This window comes from Zootoca vivipara, chromosome 5 (genome assembly GCF_965207765.1).
Source record: "Zootoca vivipara chromosome 5, rZooViv2.hap1.1, whole genome shotgun sequence".
In the NCBI taxonomy this organism is placed as follows: Eukaryota; Metazoa; Chordata; class Lepidosauria; order Squamata; family Lacertidae; genus Zootoca; species Zootoca vivipara.
Window position 1 is genome coordinate 21,668,592 of NC_142588.1, and position 25,135 is coordinate 21,693,726.

Genomic DNA, 25,135 nt, shown 5'->3' on the forward strand with positions numbered 1-25,135 from the left:
GCACTCAGGGCTGATTTTCTTCAGAATGGATAGGTTTGATCTTCTTGCAGTCCATGGGACTTTCAAGAATCTCCTCCAGCACCATAATTCAAAAGCATCAATTCTTTGGCGATCAGCCTTCTTTATGGTCCAGCTCTCACTTCCATACATCACTACTGGGAAAACCATAGCTTTAGCTATACGTACACATTAACAATGAACAAAAAACCTAGAGGCCATGAGTGAGAGCACACATGCTAAATACCATAAACCAGGCATGGGAAACCTGTGAGCCTCTGGATGTTGTTGGACTCCAACCCCTATGAGCCTCAGCTATCAGGACCAAAGGTCAGTGACTGTGGAAACTGTTGTCCCCCAACATCTTGTGAGCCACAGATTTCCTATCTCTGCTGCAAACAGTGAGAGAAATGGCAAATAGGCAAGCTGTCTGTGTCCTCGAACAACAGGGTTTTTTGTTTTTTTGTTTGCAAGGATATATATATCTCCATCTTTCAAAATAGAAGATGTTCAGAATGAACAGTCTTCAAAATGAAGAATTTTTGAAAAGGCACCACATGTTATATATACATCAAGAAGGAATTGTCTGGTAAATACCCAGGGATGGGGAATATAGCAGTGCAGGAACTGTGGCAGATAGAACATGAAGTCAGTCCTAGAGCTTTCTATAAAGAGAAAGAGGAAGTGTATTCTTGGGAAAAGATGCTGTGACTTCCCCTCTCCAGAACTATAATAGAACAGTTCAAACCTGAGAGTATGTGTAGTGCATTTCATGCCGGCTACTAAAACTCAACTCTACAATGAATTACTAATATGAAGTGTGGGTGTGAAATGGAATTCATCAGGGAGCGGAGGGAATCTGGTCTCTCACTTTCAGTACATTAAACAAAATGGTATGGTTTTGCCTTCTACACTTAAAACGTGCTTGTAAGTGAGCTACAGAACCTCAGTATAAAAGGAGAACATGGAGTCCAACTAAATGACAAATACTTGCCTGAACATTGGCTTTTGAAATAAGGTGTGAAGAGACGAAAACTGGAGTTGGGTAGAATAATGAGCTGCAGACACAAGTCCCCTGAGGTTAAACTTTGGCTATTTTTGCAGCTCCATTGGCACTCTGATTTTAGAGTCTTCTAGAGCTACCTTCTCAAATTTAGTGATATTGGTGCAATAGCATCAAAAGTGTAGGGCAATCAGAGTTTCCTGCCCTTGTATAATTTGGGCATGGATGCAAAAATGGACCTGTAAGGCCAAGTCACAATTCAGAGCTCTTAAAATAATCATATTTAATCTGCTGTCAATTTTGTCTTTGTAATTTTTAGACATGCTTTCAAGGTGTTAGAGGCAAACTCAGATATCAGCTTGCTTGGAGAATGACTGAGGTTAAAAAGAGAGAGAGAGAGACTTGCGCATCAAGGCCCAGGTGAACACCCCCAGGAATAATAAAAACACATTGACAGAGAATTTTAGTTTAAAGATTAATGGGCAAAATCTAGGCCACAACTTTATTGATTACAGAAATGTGAGTGGTATTGGCTTAAAGGTAAAGGTAAAGGGACCTCTGACCATTAGGTCCAGTCGTAACGCTCATCTCGCGTTATTGGCCGAGGGAGGCGGCATACAGCTTCCGAGTCATGTGGCCAGCATGACAAAGCCGCTTCTGGTGAACCAAGCAGCATACGGAAATGCCATTTACCTTCCCGCCGGAGTGGTACCTATTTATCTACTTGCACTTTGACGTGCTTTCGAACTGCTAGGTGGGCAGGAGTTGGGACTGCGCAATGGGAGCTCACCCTGTCGTGGGGATTCGAATTGCCAACCTTCTGATCGGCAAGCCCTAGGCTCTGTGGTTTAACCCACAGCACCACCCACGTCTGGTATTGGCTTAGGCATTGGCAATAACTATAACTGACTCCTGCCCGCCTTGCAGGAAGTCTGAAAGTGTAAACCACCAACAGAGGGAGCTCCGTCGATGGCAACCAACTGAAGCTCACACCGAGGTTCCCATTGGGTCCTGGCATGGTCCTAGCCCCTCAAGCAGACTTCGGACGAGATCCAGATATACGGATTCCTCTAACGGAATACCCTTGTACCTAGAGGGGCAGGTGATGGCTGTACCTTGCCTACCCCACATCTCACTAAGCTAATGCCTAACCACCTAACCTTACTAAGTTGTGACCATTGCTAAGAGGTAGGCAAAAACCAAATGGCCAGTGCCAATCCACCAAATGGAAAACATTCTTACCTGGCCCTTGTTCCAAAACAGGTGACCTACCGGTGTCCAGAGCAAGGCCAAAGCAAACACTTAGAACTAGGGCGGGTGGGCGGGTGTTCGGTGGCGTGAAGCCAGATGAAGCCCTGACAACGCGCCACCACCTTTTAAAGCCCCCCCCCCACGATCACACCACCACTCTCTAATTGGTCAACAGGCCAATGGCACAATCGTGGGGTCACTGCGGGCTCGGGATCATCCCCCTCGCCTCCTCCTGGGTGTGCCCTGGCCCACACGCAACGCTGACCCTCAAAAAGGAGGATCCAATTTGTAGATTTACGTGGGCTCTGTGTCAGCAGCCTAACCTGGTCAAGAATGAACATTTTGCATTGAATTCATCTGGGGAGGAAAATACAGAGAGATGGGATTCTGGCTATGGAGAGATGCCAGGTATTGAACTCAGAGGGTGGTAATCTCAGTTGACTTACTCAAGAGTCTTACTCAGAGTCAATCCATTCAAAGTAAAGAAAATGACTAAGTTAGGTCCATTAATTTCAATGGGTTTATTCTAGTAAAACCCAGAATTTCTACATATAATGCATGTGCTCTACCAGAGTGCTGATTCTTTCTGTATCTTGCTATCATTTGTGAAATCATAGCAAAATAGGTAATGAACAATTATTTACATGATGGGCTTGCCATTGCTTTAAATATGAATCAGTTCCATGCTTGGTTTTGCCTACCCCACTATACCCTTAAACATATTGGGGATTCTTTGACAATTTCCTCATATCTATATGCATGTTTTTCTTTTGCCCCTGTTTTCAGGTCTCCAACCTCTATCTCTATGACAGTGTGCTTATGTTGGCCAACGCCTTCCACAGAAAGCTGGAGGACAGGAAGTGGCACAGCATGGCAAGCCTGAACTGCATGAGGAAATCAACCAAGCCTTGGAACGGAGGCCGCTCCATGCTGGAAACGATTAAGAAGGTAAGAACAGGAAAATGGAAACCCAGCAGGGAGACTGAGCAGGCAAGCTTCCTTACCAAGGAATTCATGTTGCTTTGGCATGGCAGGATCAGGAGGAAAACACAGGGTGAGCTGGGGAACACATTGGCCAGGATTCAGAGAGAATCAAGGCAGATGAAGGGAAGAATTTGCAAGAGGTTTTGTGAATGCCGACATAGACCTATCTGGGCTTTGTAGCACCTCTGCCCTGCCCCACCCACCAGTCCCCTTCTTTCCAAATATAAAATGAAACAACAAAACAAAAGCCTTGTGGGAAGAGGAAGAAATAACAGGTGGTGAAGGCATTAGAGGGGCCTGTCACATTGTAAGCATTGGCTGTTGCCACAAGCCTTCTCACTGATTGCAAATGACCTTGGAGTGTCATTTGCTGCTGGGGATAATGGGATTTAGCAGCCAGGTGTCTCATTTCATGATTGGAGCCCTCTACACCCTTCTACTTAGCTGAGGTAAGTTATTTTTCTTTGGAGAAGGGGAAACTGGAAGGGAGGAAAAGCATAGGGTAAGAACCCCAGTTGGAGGCAGCCTGCTGTGCCCTGCTTGAATTTAGCATCCTAGCTTTGAATAGTCATGCTATTCCTACTTGCAACTCTAGACATGAAAAACGAGAACTGTGGTTTTCTGTTCTGGGATTTGGTCAGTTCCCAACATTATCCAGACATGCCAAGTATGGCTTATATCTGCACAAGGACTCAGTAGAATTCTGTTTTAGATCCAAATGAGATATTTTCTGCTCTTTTGGCAGTTCTAGTGTGTGTTAAATCTCCCACAGGTGCTTATGAGTATTAAATGGTCTTTGCCAACATTCTCTAGTTTCTTTACAGAATGGGTACCTTTTTAAAAAGAGATTATTATTTTTCATTGATGTAGATTGAGATAATAAAGGGACGCGGGTGGCACTGTGGGTTAAACCACAGAGCCTAGGGCTTGCCAATCAGAAGGTCGTCGGTTTGAATCCCCATGGCGGGGTGAGCTCCCATTGTTCAGTCCCAGCTCCTGCCAACCTAGCAGTTCGAAAGCATGTCAAAGTGCAAGTAGATAAATAGGTACCGCTCCGGCGGGAAGGTAAACTGCATTTCCGTGTGCTGCTCTGGTTCGCCAGAAGCGGCTTAGTCATGCTGGCCACATGACTCAGAAGCCGTATGCCGGCTCCCTCGGCCTATAGAGCGAGATGAGTGCTGCAACCTCAGAGTCATCTGCGACTGGACCTAACGGTCAGGGGTCCCTTTACCTTTTTAGATTAAGATCACACAGCGTACATTTTATATAAAAAATCTATTTATTTTAGAAAATGGGTTCTATTTTAGAAAATGGGTTCTATTTTTAGAAATTGGGTTCTTGTGTTTGAAGACTATTGTGGGCATTTGTGGTGCTTATTATAAATGATGCTACCCTTTCAGTTTCATTACACTACTTTGCAAGTCACTTTTGTGATCTATATAATAAATGCCCTAAAACTGATGATCTTGTTTCCTTAGGGTCACATCACTGGTCTCACAGGTGCTATGGAGTTCAGAGATGATGGTGCCAACCCCTATGTCCAATTTGAAATCCTTGGAACCAGCTACAGTGAAACATTCGGGAAAGATGTGCGGAGGGTAACAATGTTTTCTCTTTTTTCTGCTTTTCTGTTCACACTCAAGGAGAGTTACATTCTAATTTCCTAGGGATAATGCTACCATTTTAGAACAACTGGTGGAACTGATCTTGCTCACAGCACTAAAGTCGTTAGCTATGGAAATAATATTTTCTAATTTCTCACACACTTAAGCCTTGTGAGATAACAATTTTAGACTGTCAGGATGGAGTCCAGAAAAATTGTTCTCAAATGTGCTATATTCCTTAAAATATTCCAACACTGAGAGAATGAGGATAATTGTGAAAATGTTAAGCTCCACTTGTAGGTATTTCCAGGTGAATTATAGTATAATTGGTATAACGAAGACCTGTCCTACTTGGGAAACAAAATGTGATATTTTATTTCTAGTCCTTGTAAAATCTTCCAATGCAGAGACAGAATGCTATACTGAAAGAAAGCTATGGGTACGTAGAAGAGGAAATAAATTTATTTTATTTCTGTTCCCCAAGGCAGCTTACATTTTTTTAAAAAACCAAATACAATCAGAGTGCGGCTCTTGCATTTCAGCTGTTTAACATTGGCCTGTGTCTGTTGCCTTTTTAAAGAAGAACCACCTTGACCAGGGCAAAAATTTATTTGAAATACAGCAATTTGGGATGTTTCAGGGAGAAATCACAGGTAGGCAAAGGATTTCACACTCTCTAGCCCTCTCTTCTACCCTGTAAAACTGTCTGCTCCCAAGGGTCCTTTGCAACCGAGACACAGCCATTTATCATTGCATGTATCCACAGTGTAATATGTAGGTTGGGGGGTCTTAGAAGGAAATGCATTTATAAGTAGGTGAAACCTGATAGAGATTCAAGCAATATAATGATTTGTCAGTCTGCTTGGAAGCTGAGTGTAACCTTTTGTAGCTGTATATGTATGTCTTGTGTATGTAGCTGTCTGCCTTGTCGCATTTTGGTTTTGAAAAATCCATACAGAATTAGGCTCCTGTTGTTGTTGTTGTTGGGGGGGGGGAATCGGTGCCTTCTGGGGTCTGAAGGTACTGAAATGAAAACCCGCTATGTGAAAGCAAACTGAATTAATCAATAATTAGTGGGGAAAGGTGTGAGAGGATGGAGACTGTGGTTTAGTTGTCACATAACGAATGTATATCTCAAGAAAACAAAAGACTCGGCAGTTAATTGAACTTGTGCTGATGGGTTTTTGAATGAGGACTGTGAGGAGGAGGAGTTGGGAGACTGATGGAAGGGGAGGAGAGGAAGATAAATTAAGATCCTGATTTGAAGTAAAGTTTAAGGGTGAATTGAGGCAAAACCAATTGCCTTTTTTTACTGAACATTTTCATGGTTCTCTTTATTTTCACTGCGGTTGTTGTTCCCACCCCTTTATTCTCCAAAGTGCCCGTCTCCCCATCTGCTCTTCCACCCATCCCCAGCAAAGGAAAATAAAATGGTGATGTGCTGTATTCAGGTGCGACTCAAATTAGGCTGGACACAATCCACTTGTGGGTTCCAACCAACCAGCTGAGACCAATGCTTTATAATGCGTCTTGGTTAGGTTCTAAAGTCAGCAGGTAAGCTGAAAATCATGTATAGTCAAAATTATCTTCAATTGCCCCCAAAGTGCACCCTTTTTGGGGCCAGTGATCAGGAATTACATGGATCGATGAAGGGAGAGAAGGGCTTCCCTGCCTTCTCCTCTGGCTGGTGGAGCTCTGGTACATGTTGGCTACTAACTGTCATGGGGCAAGGAGAACCCTGGGTTCTTCTTCTCCATCTCTTTGCTGGCTCTCCACAGGCAACTGACCAGCAGAAAGAACTTTCCAAAAGGGGAAAGAATCCAGGAAAGGATTTTTTTTAAAAAAAGGTAGGAGGAAGAAGGTAGGCAGATAGAGACAATGTCAAGCAAGTCCCGTTGAGGCAGAATGAAAAGGCTGGAATGGATCCTTCAACTGGGAAATGAGATCAGAGGGCAGGGTGTCACAACTCTGATGCAATGAATTCAGCAGAATAGAAGGCAAGAGGTGGGGTGGGCACCAAATTTTGGTCTCGCACAGGATGCCATTGAAATCTGAAAGACCACAGTCCACCCCAATGGGATCCTATAAGAGGGAAGGAGGAACAAGGGAAGCAAAGGGGTTCCTTGACCCTTTTGTGGGAGCTGCAGCCAAATGTGTATAGTTGAATTTACATAAATTAAATGTTTGTATGATGCAGCTCTGTTGTACACATTTCTACTAGTTTCGTTTCACAGCATTGTGCTTTCTTTTCATTTTTAAAGCAAGCCTTATCAGTTGTTGCTCAAGGTATCCAGAATGGAGGCAAAACTGCCATCTCACACACATGCCATATTTTACAAGAAACATTCTGTTTCCAGTGATAACATTTATCATTGGTTATTCATTTGTGTCATTTCAAACAGGTTTTTTTTTAAGAAGCTTCATCTTCTTTAAATATCGTCTGTTTCTTAGAATCAGCCTTACTGTTTCCCTTAGCACTTTCCCAAGCAGATTGCAGAAATCACTTCTGGTAGTGTTTGTGATTTCGCTTGGTTGTGGTTGAAGCCTTGCTTTCTGATGCTTTTCATTCCTGTTACTATTTTAAACAAGATCTTGCCATTGCTGAAGCAGCTGGTTTTAAAAACAAGACATAATGTTTGGGACATATGCCATGTAAAACTGGATATCATTCTTTCCAGAAACTTGAAGGTAATACAATAGAGCAATTATTATCACTGTATATGCCTGGATTTTTATTGATTGATTTAATTTTTAGGCCTACTGTGACCTCTGATCAAATAGGTTATACAGTGCTTTAAAAACATCAAGTTCCTACTTAATCAGAAAGAAATGCACGAATCTGCCAATTTTAGTTTCTCTTTTTCCCCCAATCTTAAATTCAGTTCTCCAAATTTCTAGCAGAGTTTGTGCAATTCACCAGCCTTTCTTCTAGCATACGCATTTTTGTATACAATTTTGCCTAGCATTTCCGCAAAGCAATCTCCACATATCTAATGAATTTCTGCATGTTGTTTTCACTCATGTATACACCCTCAACGCACACCTTCCTACAGAGCATTTGCATTGTTGTACCAGAATTTTGCGTTGTTGTACCAGAATTTTGCGTTGAAAAATTCAGAAAGCAACTAATTTCAAAGGTTGACCATGTTTCAGTTTGCATCCCCCCACCTCCCGGAATGTTTTGTATTTTTGTACTTCTGAGCAATGCTAGCTCTATCATACTAGTTTGATTGCTGGGGATGAACATTCATTTTAAGTGTGGTGAAGCTGGGATGATTGAGGCCTTGTTATCTGATATTTGCTACTTGAAGCCCTTTTTACTGGTCTTGACGGGGACTGAATCTGGGACATTTTCTGCATATCAATCATGTGCTGTGTCACTCACCTATGGGCCCAGTGGCTTCAATATCCCTCTGCATTTTTCAGTTGTGTTTAACTAGGAGCTTGTAGTTCAAGATAAGGTGATGATATAGCAGTCTCTCTCTCTCTCTCTCTCTCTCTCTCTCTCTCTCTCTCTCTCTCTCTCTCTCTCTCTCTCTCTCTGCATGCTTTAGTGATGACAGTTCATGCTGAGTATTTTGGTTCTGATTTGCATCTGTATTCCTGCTGGTACCCAAATTATATTAATCATGACCATGTGGTGTGGGGTTCCAAAAGGTGACTTCATCATGAGTCATATAATATGCACTTCCGAATCAAGACCCAGTGTTCCGGTATTGACAGAGCCCTGACTTGACTTCTCAGAAGAGACACCTTCAAAAATCTTCTGTTTCTGTGTAAAATTCTGCTGTCAGTGGAGTTCTGTTCCCGATACACTATTAAGGAGTTACTAGACTCCTTCCCTCCCCAGTTCTTGTAATCAGTAGTCTGACACCTGATGCATTTATTTATTTTTATAATTATTTTTACACTTGCTGTTATAATTGTTGGTATCATACTTTGGGAGCCAACACTTTTTTTTTCTTGCCAATGCTTTTTTATTTCAGTGGCTCTGCTACAGGTTTACACCATTGGAATCTGAGTCAGAATTCCCCCCCCCCTTTTTTTTAGTACAGCAAGCCAGGTTTCTGATGTACTTAATGGCATTTTACCTCAAAACGCCACATGATTATATGATTCATCACTCTTTTAAGATCAGCGTGCTTTTCACATGCCTCCTTCTGACAGTTACTTTGAATTATTAGCATCAAAACTAATGAAACCTGAAGCTGATGTTACAGAGAACTTTATGTGCATTAGAGGGATATATCCTGTCCTAGTTTAATCTTCTTTCTGTATAATTTGGTGGTGTGTTTGGCTTTGGGGAAAGGGAGTTTATAACACACATTAAGATGCCAATGTGCATGTAGTTCTTGACAGATTGATATATCTGGGTCTATGTTTCTAGAAAGACTGAGGAGCTACTGCTAATAATGTGTCTTAAAAATGTAACAGAAAAATAAAGTTATCAATATGTATAAACAGAGATGCACAATTTTGCACAATACCAGCTACGTACTGTTTCAGAGCACTTGGAATTATTTTTAGAACTATAAACCAATGAATCATCTTCCTTCTATAAATATGTTTGAAGACTGTTTTTATTGAATCTGTATAATCCTAGGCAAAGTTAAAATAAAAAGATATACTTTAATGTCAAAGGCAGTCAGAAACAATATTCAATATTCTGATAATTAATTAATATAAAATTGCTCTCAGTTAAACAAATGGGTGTGTCACTAAAAGATACAATCAATCACAAAAGAACTTTCTTCAACATCTCAAAATTTAATAAACAAGTTTTGTTTATTTACTGTTTATTAAACAGTTTGGAAGGAAAGGACAGCTTTAATACCTCCTCTTTTGTATATACCAATATCAAAATAGCCTTAAAAAATTAAACAAAAGCGCCTTTCAATCTCAGCCCCAACCAGCTAAAGCTTAATTGATTAAAATGAGTAAATGTTTTAATAATAACCATGGGAACTTGTGAAAGTTTACCACATAAGTTAGTAAGGACAGAAAACATAGGCTGGCTATCTGTAATGTATGATTACTGCTGAATACTCCTATCTGTTAGAGGCTTAATTATGGCTGCTCCCCATGCCTACAGGTGAAGCCATGTTGTTTTTTTCCCCTGTGCAGTGCAGTATTACACATATAAATTGGTTTGCAGAATGAGCACATGCACAACTGTCCACATGTTTTCTTATTTCAACTCACATGTATGAGTTGTCTAAAATGTTGTTTAGGAATTAATAGTATGAGACGCAGGTGGCGCTGTGGGTTAAACCACAGAGCCTAGGGCTTGCTGATCAGAAGGTCGGCGGTTCGAATCCCTGCGATGGGGTGAACTCCTGTTGTTTGGTCCCAGCTCCTGCCAACCTAGTAGTTCGAAAGCACGTCAAATTGCAAGTAGATAAATAGGTACCACTCCAAGCGGGAAGGTAAATGGCATTTCCGTATGCTGCTTGGTTCACCAGAAGCGGCTTTGTCATGCTGGCCACATGACCCGGAAGCTGTACGCCGGCTCCCTCGGCCAATAACACGAGATGAGCACCGCAACCCCAGAGTCGGTCACGACTGGACCTAATTGTCAGGGGTCCCTTTACCTTTACCTTTATCACAAATGTACTTCTCTGATAAATGTGGGTATTTTCAGTGATGCTTTCTAATAAGGTTGCTTATCTAACTGTGTTTTTAAAATATTGGTATGTTAAAATGATGCAAGTTCTTTCTATAGTGCTTGATCAGATTCTGACTCACAAATCGTACTTCTCATGCAGACAATTCATATATGCTCTTAATAATATTCTCTGAAGATTTCATACCCACCTTTTTGTGTTGGTGGCAGAGGTGGCTGTTTCCCCTCCACATGTCCCCAAACAATTCTAGGTCCAGGGCATGGCAGAGGATGGGGAATAGTGGCCAGGATTCCAATGCTGCTGTTCTCAAATGCAAAGAATGAAACCAAAACACCTTAAGGAGAAAGGAAGACACTGTCTTACTATCATTGCTAATGGTGAGTCTCTTCCATGAGAATCTGTTGGAGAATTTCTCTACCCAATGGAGAAATTTGGTGTGATGGTTTCCTTCATATCTCTGCCCACTCATACAGTAGGTAACGTTGAGAGGTCATTTGCAATTAGGTCTAGTTGCTATCCAGAAACAAAACGTTTGAAAGCTTCTTTGTACAGTTGCATCTGACATTGGTTTCTGTCTGTGTATAGCTCTGTTAAAGGAGCCTACTGACTCCACCACCCTGTTATTCTCACCCTCTTTGTTTGCCTGGAATAAATTTAATGGTCCCAATCGGGTGTCCGCACTAAGTTCGGCATCAAAACTACTGTAGTAATGAATAAGCAGCCCCCGCTACAACTATAAAATTGCATAACAAGCTTCCAGACAGTTTCCCTCTAAAATCTACTCTGAATTAGCATGTAGCAGGAATGTAGTTCATTATTGATTCCCTGTAGTACCTTGGCTGTAGCAAATGATTGATTGCTTTAGAGAGGCTTAAAACAGTTTTAATAAACAGGTTTACTAATCAGTAACCAAGGAGAAAAAAGGCTTTTCAGATCTTGTATCATGGAGATTAATAGTCGATGTCAAATCAAAATAGGGCATGAAACAACAGTATGATTGTTACAGAAACACCACCCTTTGCATCTATATTATTACACAATCAGAAAATGTGGATACTGTATTCTCCTATGCCACCTTCCGTGACATGACATGGTTTTATAAACACTAAGCTAATTGCAATAGTAGTGTAGCATATTCTAGTTTATTTCATGCACTTTATATTTTAAATTAATTAGTTTATAATGTGAGGATTTTTTATTTTTAACTCCGATGCCATAAATATGGTGTTGAGGCAATTGCTTGCCCAAGGATGTCAAAGGAGCTCAAAAGCAATACCCACCACAGTATTTATTATTATGTCTTACATTTCTATAGACGGGCATAGGATGGTGCTGATGACAGGATTCACTTTGTGTCCCACTTTGTGTGGGATGTTTGGAAACATCCCAGTCTGCTTCAGGTGCACTCTGTGTCATTCAGATTTGATTAATCGGCTCTGATTTCCACCATCAACCTACAGTTTTCAGAATCCCCAGCAGTTTACCTAGAACGAGGCACATTTCCCACAATGAAGGGAAATCTCTGGAAAATCTCAAGTAGGTAACAGCCTATATTTGCCAGGTTATATCAACAAAATTTTTACTACCAGTTCTAGTAACAGCAGCACTTAGATTTTACGTAATAGCACTGAAATGCATTTTGAGCAAAGGCTACACTCTACTCACAATACAATAAAGCAGTAATGAAATATTTGCAGTTAGAAATGTAAGTTATGATTCATTTTCAGGCATTGTGCATAAAAGTAGTTACCTTTTGGCAATTGAGACTGGGTAGTATGTCCTGTCCCCACGTGGCCTAAATAGCAACCAGGGAGATCATACAGTGGGCAGGAAATGTCATTTATAAAGCACAGTGATGGCAGGCTGGACAGAAGGAAGATAAATTAACAGAGCCTTTTTAATTCTAAAAGTCTTACAATTGTAATAATTGCTTTGATTAAAGAAAACAAACCCATCACCTACTCCTTCTCTAATACTACCATAATAATAATTACTGCAATGTCTCCTTTGCTGACAGGTCTAATATTAGTTTCCCAGCTTTGTTTTTTTGTTTTTTTAGAAAATGTGGCTTGTAATAAGATGTTTGGCCTCTGCCGGTTATATGAGATTAGGAAAGCATTATTGACTGTCCATCCACAAGAAAACTGATAGGACGCTCATGCCTGCAAGGCAAACTTATACTCCTTTAAACTAAATGATTAGCCTTGTCATATTTCTGCTGGCATTGTGGATTATACTGTCAAATGCTTTCGAAGTCTTTCCACATTCAACACACTTTAATTAATTGAAAGAGAAAGGAGGAGGGAGGGGGGAGAAGCAAGTAACCTGTTTTTCTTTTATTTGCCTGCAAGCATGAGGCATTTTTAGCAATTTGCGGAATTGCAAACAGCCAATAAATATTTCATATCAGAACTTACTTATAAGAACCATTGTTTCTCTGTCTGCAGGCAAGTTTTTCTCCTATTTATTTTTTCAGTTATTTCATGTTTATTGTGTTTCTTATGTTAATACACAGCAAAGCTCTCAGTGGGTTTCTGAGTTTGTTTGTTTTTGCTAAACAGTACAACTTGGCTGTTATAGGTTTCACTTACAGAAACCCAATTTATCGGCTGCATGCTATTAAAACAGTCACAAGACTTTCACTGGGTGCCTTTCTAAGAAGAAATGGCTTTATCAGTTTGTGCATGTGCAAATAATTTAAAAGTGACTTCAGTGAAGCCAGTTGGGGGGGGGGAAGTGACATCAGCCTCAAGGGGCTAGATTATCTGCAAGGATATCATCAATTTTCAATTTCACCCAATCTCAGATCCTGTCACAAACTAAATTGGGAAACCTGTGACCTATGGCTGGAACCTATGAGTTACTTGGGGCTGTGCATGCTCAGATTTGGAGCCCTATTTAGACACAGAAAGGAATAAGCATGTGTAACATCACAGTTCCTGTGAATGGCAGGCAATATAAGCCCTTTGATATGGCCCTGCCTGATGTGGCCCTTATATGAAAATTCAACCTTCTGAAGTTGCTTGGTCAACAGAGCTGTATCTTCAACTACAGCTGCCATAGACAAGTTGCAAAGAAGGACAGGGCTTCTGTACGAGGGCATGCATTTTTTGGGGGGGGGAGTAAACTTAAACACTGCAAATTTCTTCAGTGAGGGGGTCTTAAAAATACCTTGTTTTCATGTGAGGAATACAAATCTATTATTTTTTTGTGATTGGACAACATTTAGCTTGGTATGTCTACATTTGATCAAGAAGCACATAAACTGACATTGGAAAACCAAATATAATTTTACGTTCTGAAAATGTCAGGTCATGCTAAACAACAAACAAACAAACAACTGCAGCAGCAGCCACTGAGCAGCAAGTACTTGGCAATCATTTTAATTATTTCTATACAATTTTACACACATTTTACTTACCAAGCAATAGTAAATTATATTAATTTAACCAAAAATTCTTTTCAATTCCCAAATCATGTTACAACTTTTTAGCACTCCTCATTTTTGGAATTTGAAAGTTGAAAGATTCAATACAGCTTACTCCTGTACTTTAATGAAGTAGTAGTTGCTACTGATCACACCCATGACCTTGCCAGGTTCCAGTCAGAAAGAAGGAGTCAGATTTTCTGCCAATCTGTAACAGGCTTCAACTGTGCCACTGGCAGACTTTTGAAAATAGGAAATGGCAACCATAGTCCTTCCTTTAGCAGCTAAAGGTTTAACTGGTGCACTTCCCCAGTGAAAGGAAAGCAAATATTGAAAGAAATATAAGAACCTACCTATCCAATCAGTTTCTTCAGGATGAGAAAAATCTCAGGAGCCAAGCACTAGAAGGTCTTAGAATTCAGGAAGGTTAGTAATAATAACCCTGATGCTGGGAAAGACTGAGGGCACAAGGAGAAGGGGACAACAGAGGACGAGATGGTTGGACAGTGTTTTTGAAGCTACCAACATGAGTCTGACCAAACTGTGGGAGGCAGTGGAAGACAGGAGTGCCTGGCGTGCTCTGGTCCATGCGGTCACGAAGAGTCAGACATGACTAAACAACTAAACAACAACCACCATAACCATTAAGGGATCTGTGTGCAACCTCTTTCATTTGTCGCCCATACAGAATTAATTTGAAAATGCATGCATGTGCTTGTGAACGGGGCCATGGTTCTTTACCTATACGCCACTGAGCTTCCCCTCTCAGTCCTTATATACCTTTATAATGCATGTTTTTGAAAACTCAGTTACTTACATTTTAAGAACATACAAAAGAAATCTTAGGTATATACCTGAATGATGCAATAAATGAAGTGCCAGTCAATAAGGAGTTCAAGGCAAATTGCTGTTTTTCAATGCACATTTACTGGAGGCTTTTGGAACAGAAATGATCTGGTACAATGTTTTCTTGCTTACACATGCTATATTTAAAAACAGGCCACTTACTGTGTTGCTACAAGTTTTGTAGCCAGTTTGCAATGAGGCTTTGTCTCCTTGATGTGCTAAAGCTGTATCTTAAGAAGCAAACCCCAAAACAAAATCTCTTCACATAGAAAACTATATGTCAGGGAAATCATTTCAGATTTAGGATTCTGTCTGACGTGCTACTCCTATGGGTGTCAGAATCCACTTTTAAACTGAGATCAAGAACAGTGGCTTAAGAGGATCTTCCAGCTGGTGTGCAAGCAAGCTTTTCTTTTTTAAATACGATGTTTTTCACGAATGAGGATTCCTTCACGTAAGCCTATACAGTACCTGCAGAAGGTATAGAATTGACACACAGATTTACCACTTCAGGGAAGACTAGGTCGGAATTGTAAGAATTAAGCAGTATACTTGACCAGTGCTTTTTCACCTGCTAAATTTGGAGTCTCCCTCCTTTTTATACTGGTTAAATGGAAATGTATGCAAAAAATATTGGTATTTTACTTTTATGCAGTAAATAGGAGACTCTTCCGTTCCCAAAGGCATTATACTGAAGAGGGACAGAGAATTCAGGCATTGAAGAATCAGCTTTGCATGGCTCTCCAAAAATCAATAAAGATTTTCCCCCAGCATCAGAAATGAAAGTCATTAAGGATGCTTATTAAATTCCTGCTTCAGTTCAGGTGGCCGAGTGTGGCATAGGTAACTCATTACCCCAGAAGGATTCTAATTCAGAAGCATTTTACCAGCGAGCTACAAAGCAAGTCTACATTAGTGTGCATTAGGGATTTTAGTTATTATGAATTACATTCTTTGAAAATCTCATTTAGAACCAGGAACTGAAATGCTGTTGGAAGACTCGGAGGATTAATTCTTCCTGAACAATAGACTGTCACTGATCACTCTGTAAAGTAATTACACCAAATTTAATTATTGTACAAGCTCATTGTCAGATAGGTGGAGTGTGCCCAAAAGAGAGCCTGAAAAGGTGCCACAAAAGTGTATGCGCTGGTTTGGGGAGCAAAGGGGGGAAATTACACATGTTTTAATTTAGCACGGCCTAGTACTGGGCTTTTCTAATTAAAGCATTGGGTTAGTGGGAGGAAGGGGCTAGTTTGCACATTTTTTTAGTATCAGCAATATGACAAAACCAAATATAGAACTGGAAAGTTGGAATGGATTGGAGGGGACATGCAGTGCAGCCTCCCCCATGGGAGAAATTGCAATTAATGAGAGTGCATTAAACCTGGTTTAATTTTTGCACAACAGAAAGCACATTTTACCATTGACAATAGATCACCATCGTCAAACCTTTATTGGCATCACTTACAAACATTCAAAATAAATAGGCCAGTGTGATCTCATCGCCATTTCAACAGTACAGTCACTTGCCAAAGAGAAGAGGCAAGCAATCTATTTCACCTCTATGGGTCTCCAGAAAGGGCAGGGTCCTGTAACGTACTTCAGCGGCAAAAAATCAAATAGAGGAACTTAACTACTATCTTGGTGAGCTCCTGGTCTCTCCCCTGTAATAAGAAGCGTATGACCCCTGTCTCTGGTTTCCATATTGGGATACATAGTTGGTCTAGGAATTGTTGGTGGAGATCATCATACATTTTACATTTAAAGTCCATGTGAGCTAGAGTTTCCACCAGGTGGGCATCACATGGGCAGATCCTATCTCCTTCTGCCATGCCGTGAACCTACTCCAGAGGAGGTTAGAAGGATTAGAATTGAACCTAGTCAGCGAAAAAGCCCTTCTTTCTTGGGGGTTAAACAAAAAATGTAGATAATGGAGGTTAAAATCCTGCGCCCAAGAGAGTCGAAAATAAAGAGGGGAACATGTTTCTTCCGCAGCTGAAATTAGTTCCTGGTGCTCTATGTCCCACAGCCTAGTTTTTAACATGGCCTTGGCGATTGGAAAAGCCACAGCACCCAGGAGATCCTCTGAAAGCCCAAGCTACCGTATCTTTGTGCAAAACAGTTGTAGCCCTGGGGAAGGGAAGGAGTCTGACAGAACTTTGCTAAGTAACTTTGTCTGCTGAAAAGCAAATGTTTAGCCATAGAAGAAAACTTGTCTAGGCAACTGTCTCTGGCTTATGTTGGCCTTCCTCTAGACACAAGGCTGCGTAAGGTACACAGCGTGGGACAGCAAAAATTGTAAATGGAAAGGCTGTCTGCACTCGTTCCACTGACTGGGTAAACCCTAACATCCAGATTGGAATTCCATAGAGCAGTTGAGCTCTAACTTTGGCATTAAAAACCTTAAGGGCAGAAGGGATGTGTTGGTTACCTCTTGTTACAAAAAAGCACATTATGGCCTGCATAGACAGCTTGCTGGCGTTTACCGCCGCTGCGCAGTGCAAAGACCACCAGAGCCTGTGATAGAAAGTGATCCCCAAATAGTTGAATTCAAATACCTGCTGGATGTGTTTCCCACCAAAAACCCAACTATAGCTCTTACGAGAGTTCCCGAAAACCATTATTTTGCTTTTATTGAAGTTCATGCTCATTTTCATTCTAGACAGATAGTTGATACAGAAATTCAGCAAACGCTTTATTTTATTTTTTAAAATAATTTTTATTAGTTTTATATGATAACACAAAAAGACAAGACATAAAAAACATTTTCTGTCCACCTTCCCTCCCTCCCCCCACAAGTCCCCTTCTGCCACAAGTGGATCCTGCGGGTGTTGCGAGTCGAAGGTAGCCAATTTTGAAGCTGGGTTTGTCCTCATACCCCCCTCTCCTTAGCTCCTGCCCCTCTCTGCCACCAGGAGGCCCCGAGACACAAGGAGAGATTGGGATAAGGAGCCCCCCAACCATTTATATCCTCCCGCATAATACACAAACAAACAAATATCAATTTCTTACTTTGTTAGACATTGTATTTGTGGCTTCCTCAGATCCCTTCTTCCTGATTTTCATAGTTCTTAATATAATTATGGCGGGTTTCTTATTCATAATTCCAATTCTTATTCTTAAAAATTAACATTATTTCCCTCCTCCTTTGTGCCGCCTCCCCACAGGCCCCCTCCTGCCACAAGAGGCGCCTATGCCATCCAAGGGAGGTCTAATTTTGTAGTTGGGTTTCCTTCCCCCCTCCCTCCCCCCCCCCGAGCCCCCTCGAAATTCAGCAAACACTTTAAGCCAGTTCTGGTCCGTGAGAGCAGAATCATATCATCTGAATATAGGAGGATGGGAATTTTTGATGCATTGAGTTTTGGGCTGTGAGCATCCACCACTTTTAATAATGGGGCAAGGTCATTTAAGAAGAGATTAAAAAGAGAGGGAGCAAGTACACAGCCCTGTTTCACAGGGTCTGACACCTCATCCCCTGGGGTTATTCTTATATGACAGGTGTTATTTGAGTAAAGCTTTTTAATCAGGTAAAGTAGCCTAGGATCTAGGCCCAATGACTCCAGTTTGGACCATAACAGCCCCCTATCGACTGAATCAAAGGCAGCCTTAAGATCTAAAAAGGCCACATATAGGCCTTCTTTAATTGAAAATAGATAGCTGTTTAGTTTTAATTTTGTAAAAGTGTCTGCCTTGAATCTCTGCCATTATGTGTACTGGAACTCTACTGTCTTTGATACCTTTGCTGCTTGCTGTGTACTTTATGCTTATCACCAAATGCCATCTGGATTAATAAAATTGGCTGCTCAGAGAAATAATTTCTGTCTGTTAATCAAATTTGAATATTGAACTCGTAGCCTTTTTTAAAGAGTAGCTGACATTTTTTTCTAATTAATAATGCCAGAATACTAAATATGCCTTGAGAAAAGACACCACAAGCCAAATAATGAAATATTTACATGTGACTTTGTGATACAATGTAGGGTATCCCCACGCCTCTTTTAGAAGGATAAGCGGATAAGCTCAGTAAGCCAATATTGCAAATAATAATGAGTCTGTTGTATAAATAGTGTTGGAAAAGTTCTGTGTTTTTAAGAACTAATGAGAATTGAGTAGGATGGTGGTATGTTCTGCTTCCAGAAAACACACACACTCTCTCTCTCTCTTTCTCTCTCTTTCTCTCTCTTTCTCTCTCTTCTCTCTCTCTCTCTCTCTCTCTCTCTCTCTCTCTCTCTCTCTCTCTCACACACACACACACACACACACACAGAGGAATCCAAAAGGGAGGAATACACTTTGGGAAACAGATCCTTAGTTGTTTCCCTAGTAAAATAGAACCATTAAATTGCAACCTTATGGAGATAAGAATGCGTACCTTCTTAATATTGCCAAGTAAGTCTAATTTGTTTCACAGAGAACTAATTATCTGCTGGATAAAAAAACAATTCCCTTGCACAATTCCCTATGTTGAACAAAAACGGTTTGTTTGTTTGTTTGTTTGTTTGTTTTTTAATCTCTGGAAGAGCAGTAAGCTGAGCTGTAAAACTAGAAATCTGCAGTTCAACTGTTATCTCTGCTGCAGACTCACTTGGTGGTCGAAAGCAAGCCACTCCCTTTCAACTTAAGTCCACCACCTTGCTATCTGGAAATAATGATCCTGGCCTTCCTTACAGTAAATAATATATTAAAGCACTAAGTGTTGCACGTCATTAATGGGCTGGATTCAAAGATGTTCTTCCATTCATGGGAGACATCCTTGTGTGGACCAAAGTTTCTTTGATACATTTTTGGCTGATTCCCATTTAACATACTGTTTTGGAGGACTTCCACCCCTCCAGAGCAGATTTTCTGGGACTGTCAGAAAAATGGCATAATGACAAAAATATCCATTTGTGCTACTTGTATCTTTTGTGGTAGCTGAGAGGACCCTTTCTGTTGTTGTTGTGGTGGTGGTGTTAAAACAACATTATAATAAAGCATTTTCACTCCATCAACTCAGAAAGCTAGAAGAGAAGGGACACTTTACAAGCAGGGTGGGGAACCATAACGTGAAATATCACCTTTTCCTGTATGAACTTCTCCAAGCTATATGATCTTCAGTAGAGGCCCTTCTCTTGTTTCCCATCAATAACAGAAAGTCATTTGATGGGCATATGAGAATTGGCTTGTTCAGTGGCTGCACCTAGGTTTTGCAGTTACAATAGTAAGGAAGCCTGTTTGGACTCTGGCTCCCCTTCTACTGGATTTTAATCAGCTGCTGAATTAGACTTCTGACTGAGTCAATCCTTGCTGTTGGTTTTGTTAGCTGTTGTTTCTAATTTACTTACATTTTCTTTGTCTGTTCCTGGTTTCTATTTGTTGATCCCTAATTTGCAATTTTATTTGTATCTGCATATTATTATTATTATTATTATTATTATTATTATTAGTTAGGCACCTGGTGCAGAAAGCTAAGAGTACAAAACTACTTTATTAAGGCAGTTCCAGGTGAACCTCTAGGTTTTCCATCTCTTTTCTCTTCAGTACCAAACTTCAAAATGATTCTTAAATTTGAGAGAATTTTAAGAGCAGTTTCTGGTTCACTGTATGGAGCTGCTGACAAGGAAATGTATGAGAAAAACCTGGGTATATAAGAACTGAGTACTAGCAAATATTTGTTTATATTTGTTAGCTCATGCCAGTGTTCCAGCTATTATTTTACAATTATGCCAGTTATGAATTTTCCCTACATAACTTTTTGCATCCCTAACCAGTAGTTGATATTTAACAGAATAGACTCATTGTGCAGAACCAATCCTTTCTTCATATCACTTTCTACTTAAATACCTTTTATTTTCCTTCAAGTTCCTAGTGATTGCCCAATTTTTTGTGGGACTGGATTGACTGTATGAATCGTATTTCTCAGACCAAACAATTTGCAAACTGTTCAGTCACCTAACCAGGCAAGGGTACCCATGCTGAAGACTTGTGAACGTTCAATATACACTTATCTTCTATTTGCTGAGTATGGTTTTGCCTTAACATGTAATTTAGACCTTTCAATTGATATAGAGAATCCACATTCATAGTACGGTGATTTGGCTGGGAAAAGTCATAGCATTGATTCATGGCATTACTGTATATTTTCCAGTGTGATAAAGGGGCTATGTGATGTTGATGCACATCAGCCATTTTACAGCTATATACTTCTGTTCATTTCCCAGTTGGCTGCTTTGTTATAACTTTGACAGAGGCCATAGGTGTTTGTCAGTTTCTAGTCTTGCAACACTGGCATATTCCATCCTCCCCACAGAGGATCACTGGACTGAATCCCAGCATCACTCTTCTTTCCTTTAACCATAGGATGTAGCCAATATGAAACATATATTGTATACGTCCTTTCTGGCTATGTAAAATGAGTTTTTCCTCTTGAAGGCATTTTGTTTATCTCTTGTTTATCTAAACAAGAGCTTTCAGTGGACGCCAAGAACTAAAATCTTCTTGCTCGGCAGTTTTTGATGGTTGCTGGCTATTAAGTACCTATGGTTTGTCTCTGCAGGGGAGGGGGGAGGAGAGAAACACTTTGGAATTTGAGCAAAACTCACAGAAATAGAAGTCTGGCCTTTTATGGCTAGCTGAGAGCTTGAAGCACCTGCTCTTTGGAAAACTGGTGGTTCTCTGCAGATCAGCATTGCCTATCTCTGTGCTAGCTTACCCCCATTCCACCCCTTTTCTTCAACCTGTTTATTTGAATTTAAACACACACACACACACACCATATTTTTCCGTCTATAAGATGCCCCCATGTATAAGACGCCCCCTATTTTGGGGGACTCAGATTTAAGAAAATGGGGGGGGAGATGTATCCGTGTATAAGATGCCCCCTAATTTTTGACATTATTTTTAGGGGGAAAAGTCTAGTCTTATACACGGAAAAATACAGTATATATGTCTCTTCAGCACACTCAACTCACAAGAAAACTGACTCTGTAAATACTGTTTCCTGGAACTTCCTGGGAAGCCCCAGATCAGAATTTTTATTAGACAAATGGCCTGTCCCACCATATGTTTCCAATATTTTAGGCTTTTGAAGTGATGCATTATTTTCCAAATGTAAGGTTATAAGTGGAAAAGTAGATTTGATCAAATGTTCCCCCCCTCCTCTGGTGAAGCTGCAAGGAGTAAGCCTTTGCTTCTGGGTTTTGAGTTTGTGGTTTTTTAAAAAGAAAATAACTATGGTTTATCATAATGTTCAAACACGGGCAAACTTTGGTTAGCCTGAAGTATAGCTTGGGTGGGTGGGTGGGTGCATATACGTGTACAGAGGTTACAGGAATGCATTATCCTGGTGCCTGCACAATTTGGCCCCTCTTCGCTTACATATCTCATAATGTTTTGTTAATAATGCACCATCTTCTCAATTCTGTGCCCTATGGGAAATAAACACAAACTTTTATGACACTATAAATGGCTGCCACTACCATATGCGTATCTCAGAATGGATTGTCATTCTTTGTTGCTGCTGCTTTTAATTACTTATTGTGACTGCTTCTCACTCAAGTTTAAGCTCACATTTTAAGAACTGCCAATGTCCTCCTCTGATTCAGTCTTCTTTTGCCTTCATCAGCGTTTTGTTGTCATTCTTCTTTTAAAGATTGGCATTAATTGGAGCAATATATTTCACCACAGGTGGGCACGGTGTATTTATAACCTTCAGTGTCTCATTATAACAACCTGTGCTTATAACAACCTCTTCTGGTTGACTGCTGTTTCCAATCAGTATGTATTTGATGTCAGCCAATACATTTGTTCAAGCTTGTGTGACCTCCCTAGACATCACTAATGTAACCCAGGGAAAATACTAACCGTTCTGAAATGTTATAATGGTTGTTGGTTCCTAATAACAATATATAATGTACGCTTGCACACATTGTGATGCACCAAGCTGTTTTCATCCTAGTCATGTGTGGTGGTCCACCAGGAACTTTGTAAACTGGGATTTATTTATTTGTCTTTTTTCTATTTGCCTGGAATTGGGGAGAAAAGGGGGCATGTTTGTCAAATGCATGCTTGTTTGCCTTGATGGCTGCAAGCTGTACAGGTCTGATCTAAGTTAATGTTTCATCATCACCAATGCTCATTGTAGGCAAGAAAGAGCAGCATAACTTAAGTCTAGTTGCACAGAACTAGAGAAAGTTTCCCTTACCTGCCAGTGTCTGGAAATTCAGTACAGAACAGGTTGGTTTGAAAATAAAAAACAATTTGGAAATATATATATAACTACAGAATGAAATTGCGGGCAGGATTTGAAATTTGAGCAATGAGAAGAAATGATAATATATGAAATAGAGGAATATACATTAGATGATATGTGTAACGTAATAGAGGAATATGTATTATGCAGTATATAAAAGGGATGACTATAAAAAACAGCAAGGAAGGGAAGGTGGGAAGTCAAATTATAAAAGAAATGTATAACAAATTTGAAGTTTGAAATTAATTGGTTAAAGTTATGAAAACCTAATAAAAATCTTAATAACAAAAAGAAAATGAATATTTTTTAAATGCATTATCTATTTAAATATTTGTATCCAGCCAAGCACACATTCCAGAATCTGTGGCCACAATGCCTCCAACATTAAGCAAAGTTCAGTCCCATCGATTTGAGTTGGGCACATTGAATCCCTTGCAACTTCAGGCATTCTTCACTGTGGCTGGATCTTACATTGCATTAGCAGGCATGTTAAAGACTTAATTTTGCCAGCATGCGTTCACATAAAGACTTACAGGTCCTTTCTTAACTGATTTTCAGCTGACCTTCTGGAAAGCATGCTCCCATTATGAGGAAAAAAAGCACTTCCCATGAGGACGTTGCAAAGTCGTTTATCTGAACTAGCAGTTTAGTAGTTTTTGCAAGCTTATGCAAAGGGTGTGAGGCAGGAGGAGATGCCTGGCTGGTTGCTGCTGCTCAGTAGAGCATGCAAGAGGAAGGTTCAGGCAGGAATAGCACTGGTGTCTGGCTTCCACATGCCCTGTGTCTGTCTTGGCTGCTTCCACGATGCTCCGGAGGGTAGTGAGCGACTGCTTTAGCTTGATCTGTTGTTTTTAGCTGCCTCCGCCTGTGTTTATTTGCATTTAACGTTTGATGAGCTGCTTCTATGGGTATGCATAAATTCCATTTTGTAATTTATTTAAAGTTGTACCCTGCCCTGGTTATCAGCACTGAAGAAGGGAGTGCAATACATCTTTAATAAATAAACAAATTTCAAGTTTGGTGCCTCGTGGCTTTTGTTTAGGCTCATCGAGGCGTTGGTTGCAGGGAGAAGAAAATTAGCGCCGTGAGCCTGCCGTGAGCCTTTGAAATGGCACAAGTTGCCTTAGCTTTGTGTGGAGTCAGGATCTCATTGTTCTGGGTCGTTGTTGTTGTTGTATTCATCCAGCCGAAAATGTTTAATTGTTTAATCAAGTTGATGAATCAATTGATGTTGCTGCCCTATGAATCAGCAATCTTAAAAAGATTGATCTTTTAGGAGAAATCTATTGAGCGGGATTGAGTTGATGGTGGTGAGGCCAAGATAGATAACCCTGGCTGCAACTTTGGTCCAGTTACATAAATTGTAAAAACAAAACTAAAACCAGTGTTGGTTTTGTGTGTTGGCTTGTGATATGGGTATTGGCCCAGTAACAACAAACCATGAGGGAAGAGTATCAGTTTTGGGGCTCATTTATCCCCCTCATTCTGGGCACCCAAGGAGTGGAGGTTTAAAAGCTTCTGCTACTGGTTTGCTCTTGCTGCAGTTTCCTCTTTTGGCTAAACTGGGGAAGTTGCTTTATATAAACTACAGTTGCTAGGATATTGAACTAGGGTCGTGGTTCATTTATGTCTCAACTGTGCTTTTGTGTGTTATCTACCAGTAAGAAATATTTTAAGTAGCCTTTATTTGGATTATTTGTTCATTTATTTACTGCCTTTATAACCCGCAACTTCACCACATGGTGCCAGGGCAGGGTATGTACATGAAGCAATATATAAATCGGCAAAGTAAATGGATGTTCCTGCAATGTTTCTCTGTTTTAAAATTTTATTACATAGCACATGGGCACAGTATGTGGGCCACATGTGGCCCTCATAGGCCTTTGCTGTGGGTCCCCTCACATTTCCCATGCCTCCATGTCACCAACTGGTATTTTTACTCCCCTCAGTGTGGGCCGAGACTGCTACTTATTTTTTCATCTTTCCCAACACATTTGAATGCAAGGCATGTGATTCCCAAGAAAGAGAAGAATGCAATTCACTGAATTTTGTCTAGGTTAATGACGTATCTCACAGAATGTGACTGCACATAACTTTTTAGAATTTCACCTCCTCTACAATAAAGAATCATAAACTCAGCAGAATAGATTCCTTTTTCCCTCGTAG

The 25,135-nt window shown here is 40.4% G+C and overlaps 1 protein-coding gene across 1 annotated transcript in view; it reads left to right on the plus strand.

Moving 5' to 3' along the window:
* Positions 1-25,135, plus strand: part of GRID1 (glutamate ionotropic receptor delta type subunit 1) — a 131,092-nt gene that overhangs the window by 21,890 nt on the left and 84,067 nt on the right. Inside the window, exons 3-4 of the mRNA XM_060275205.2 lie at positions 3,038-3,199; positions 4,714-4,833. Coding sequence (XP_060131188.2) covers positions 3,038-3,199; positions 4,714-4,833 — 282 coding nt within the window. The remainder of the gene's footprint in view (positions 1-3,037; positions 3,200-4,713; positions 4,834-25,135) is intronic.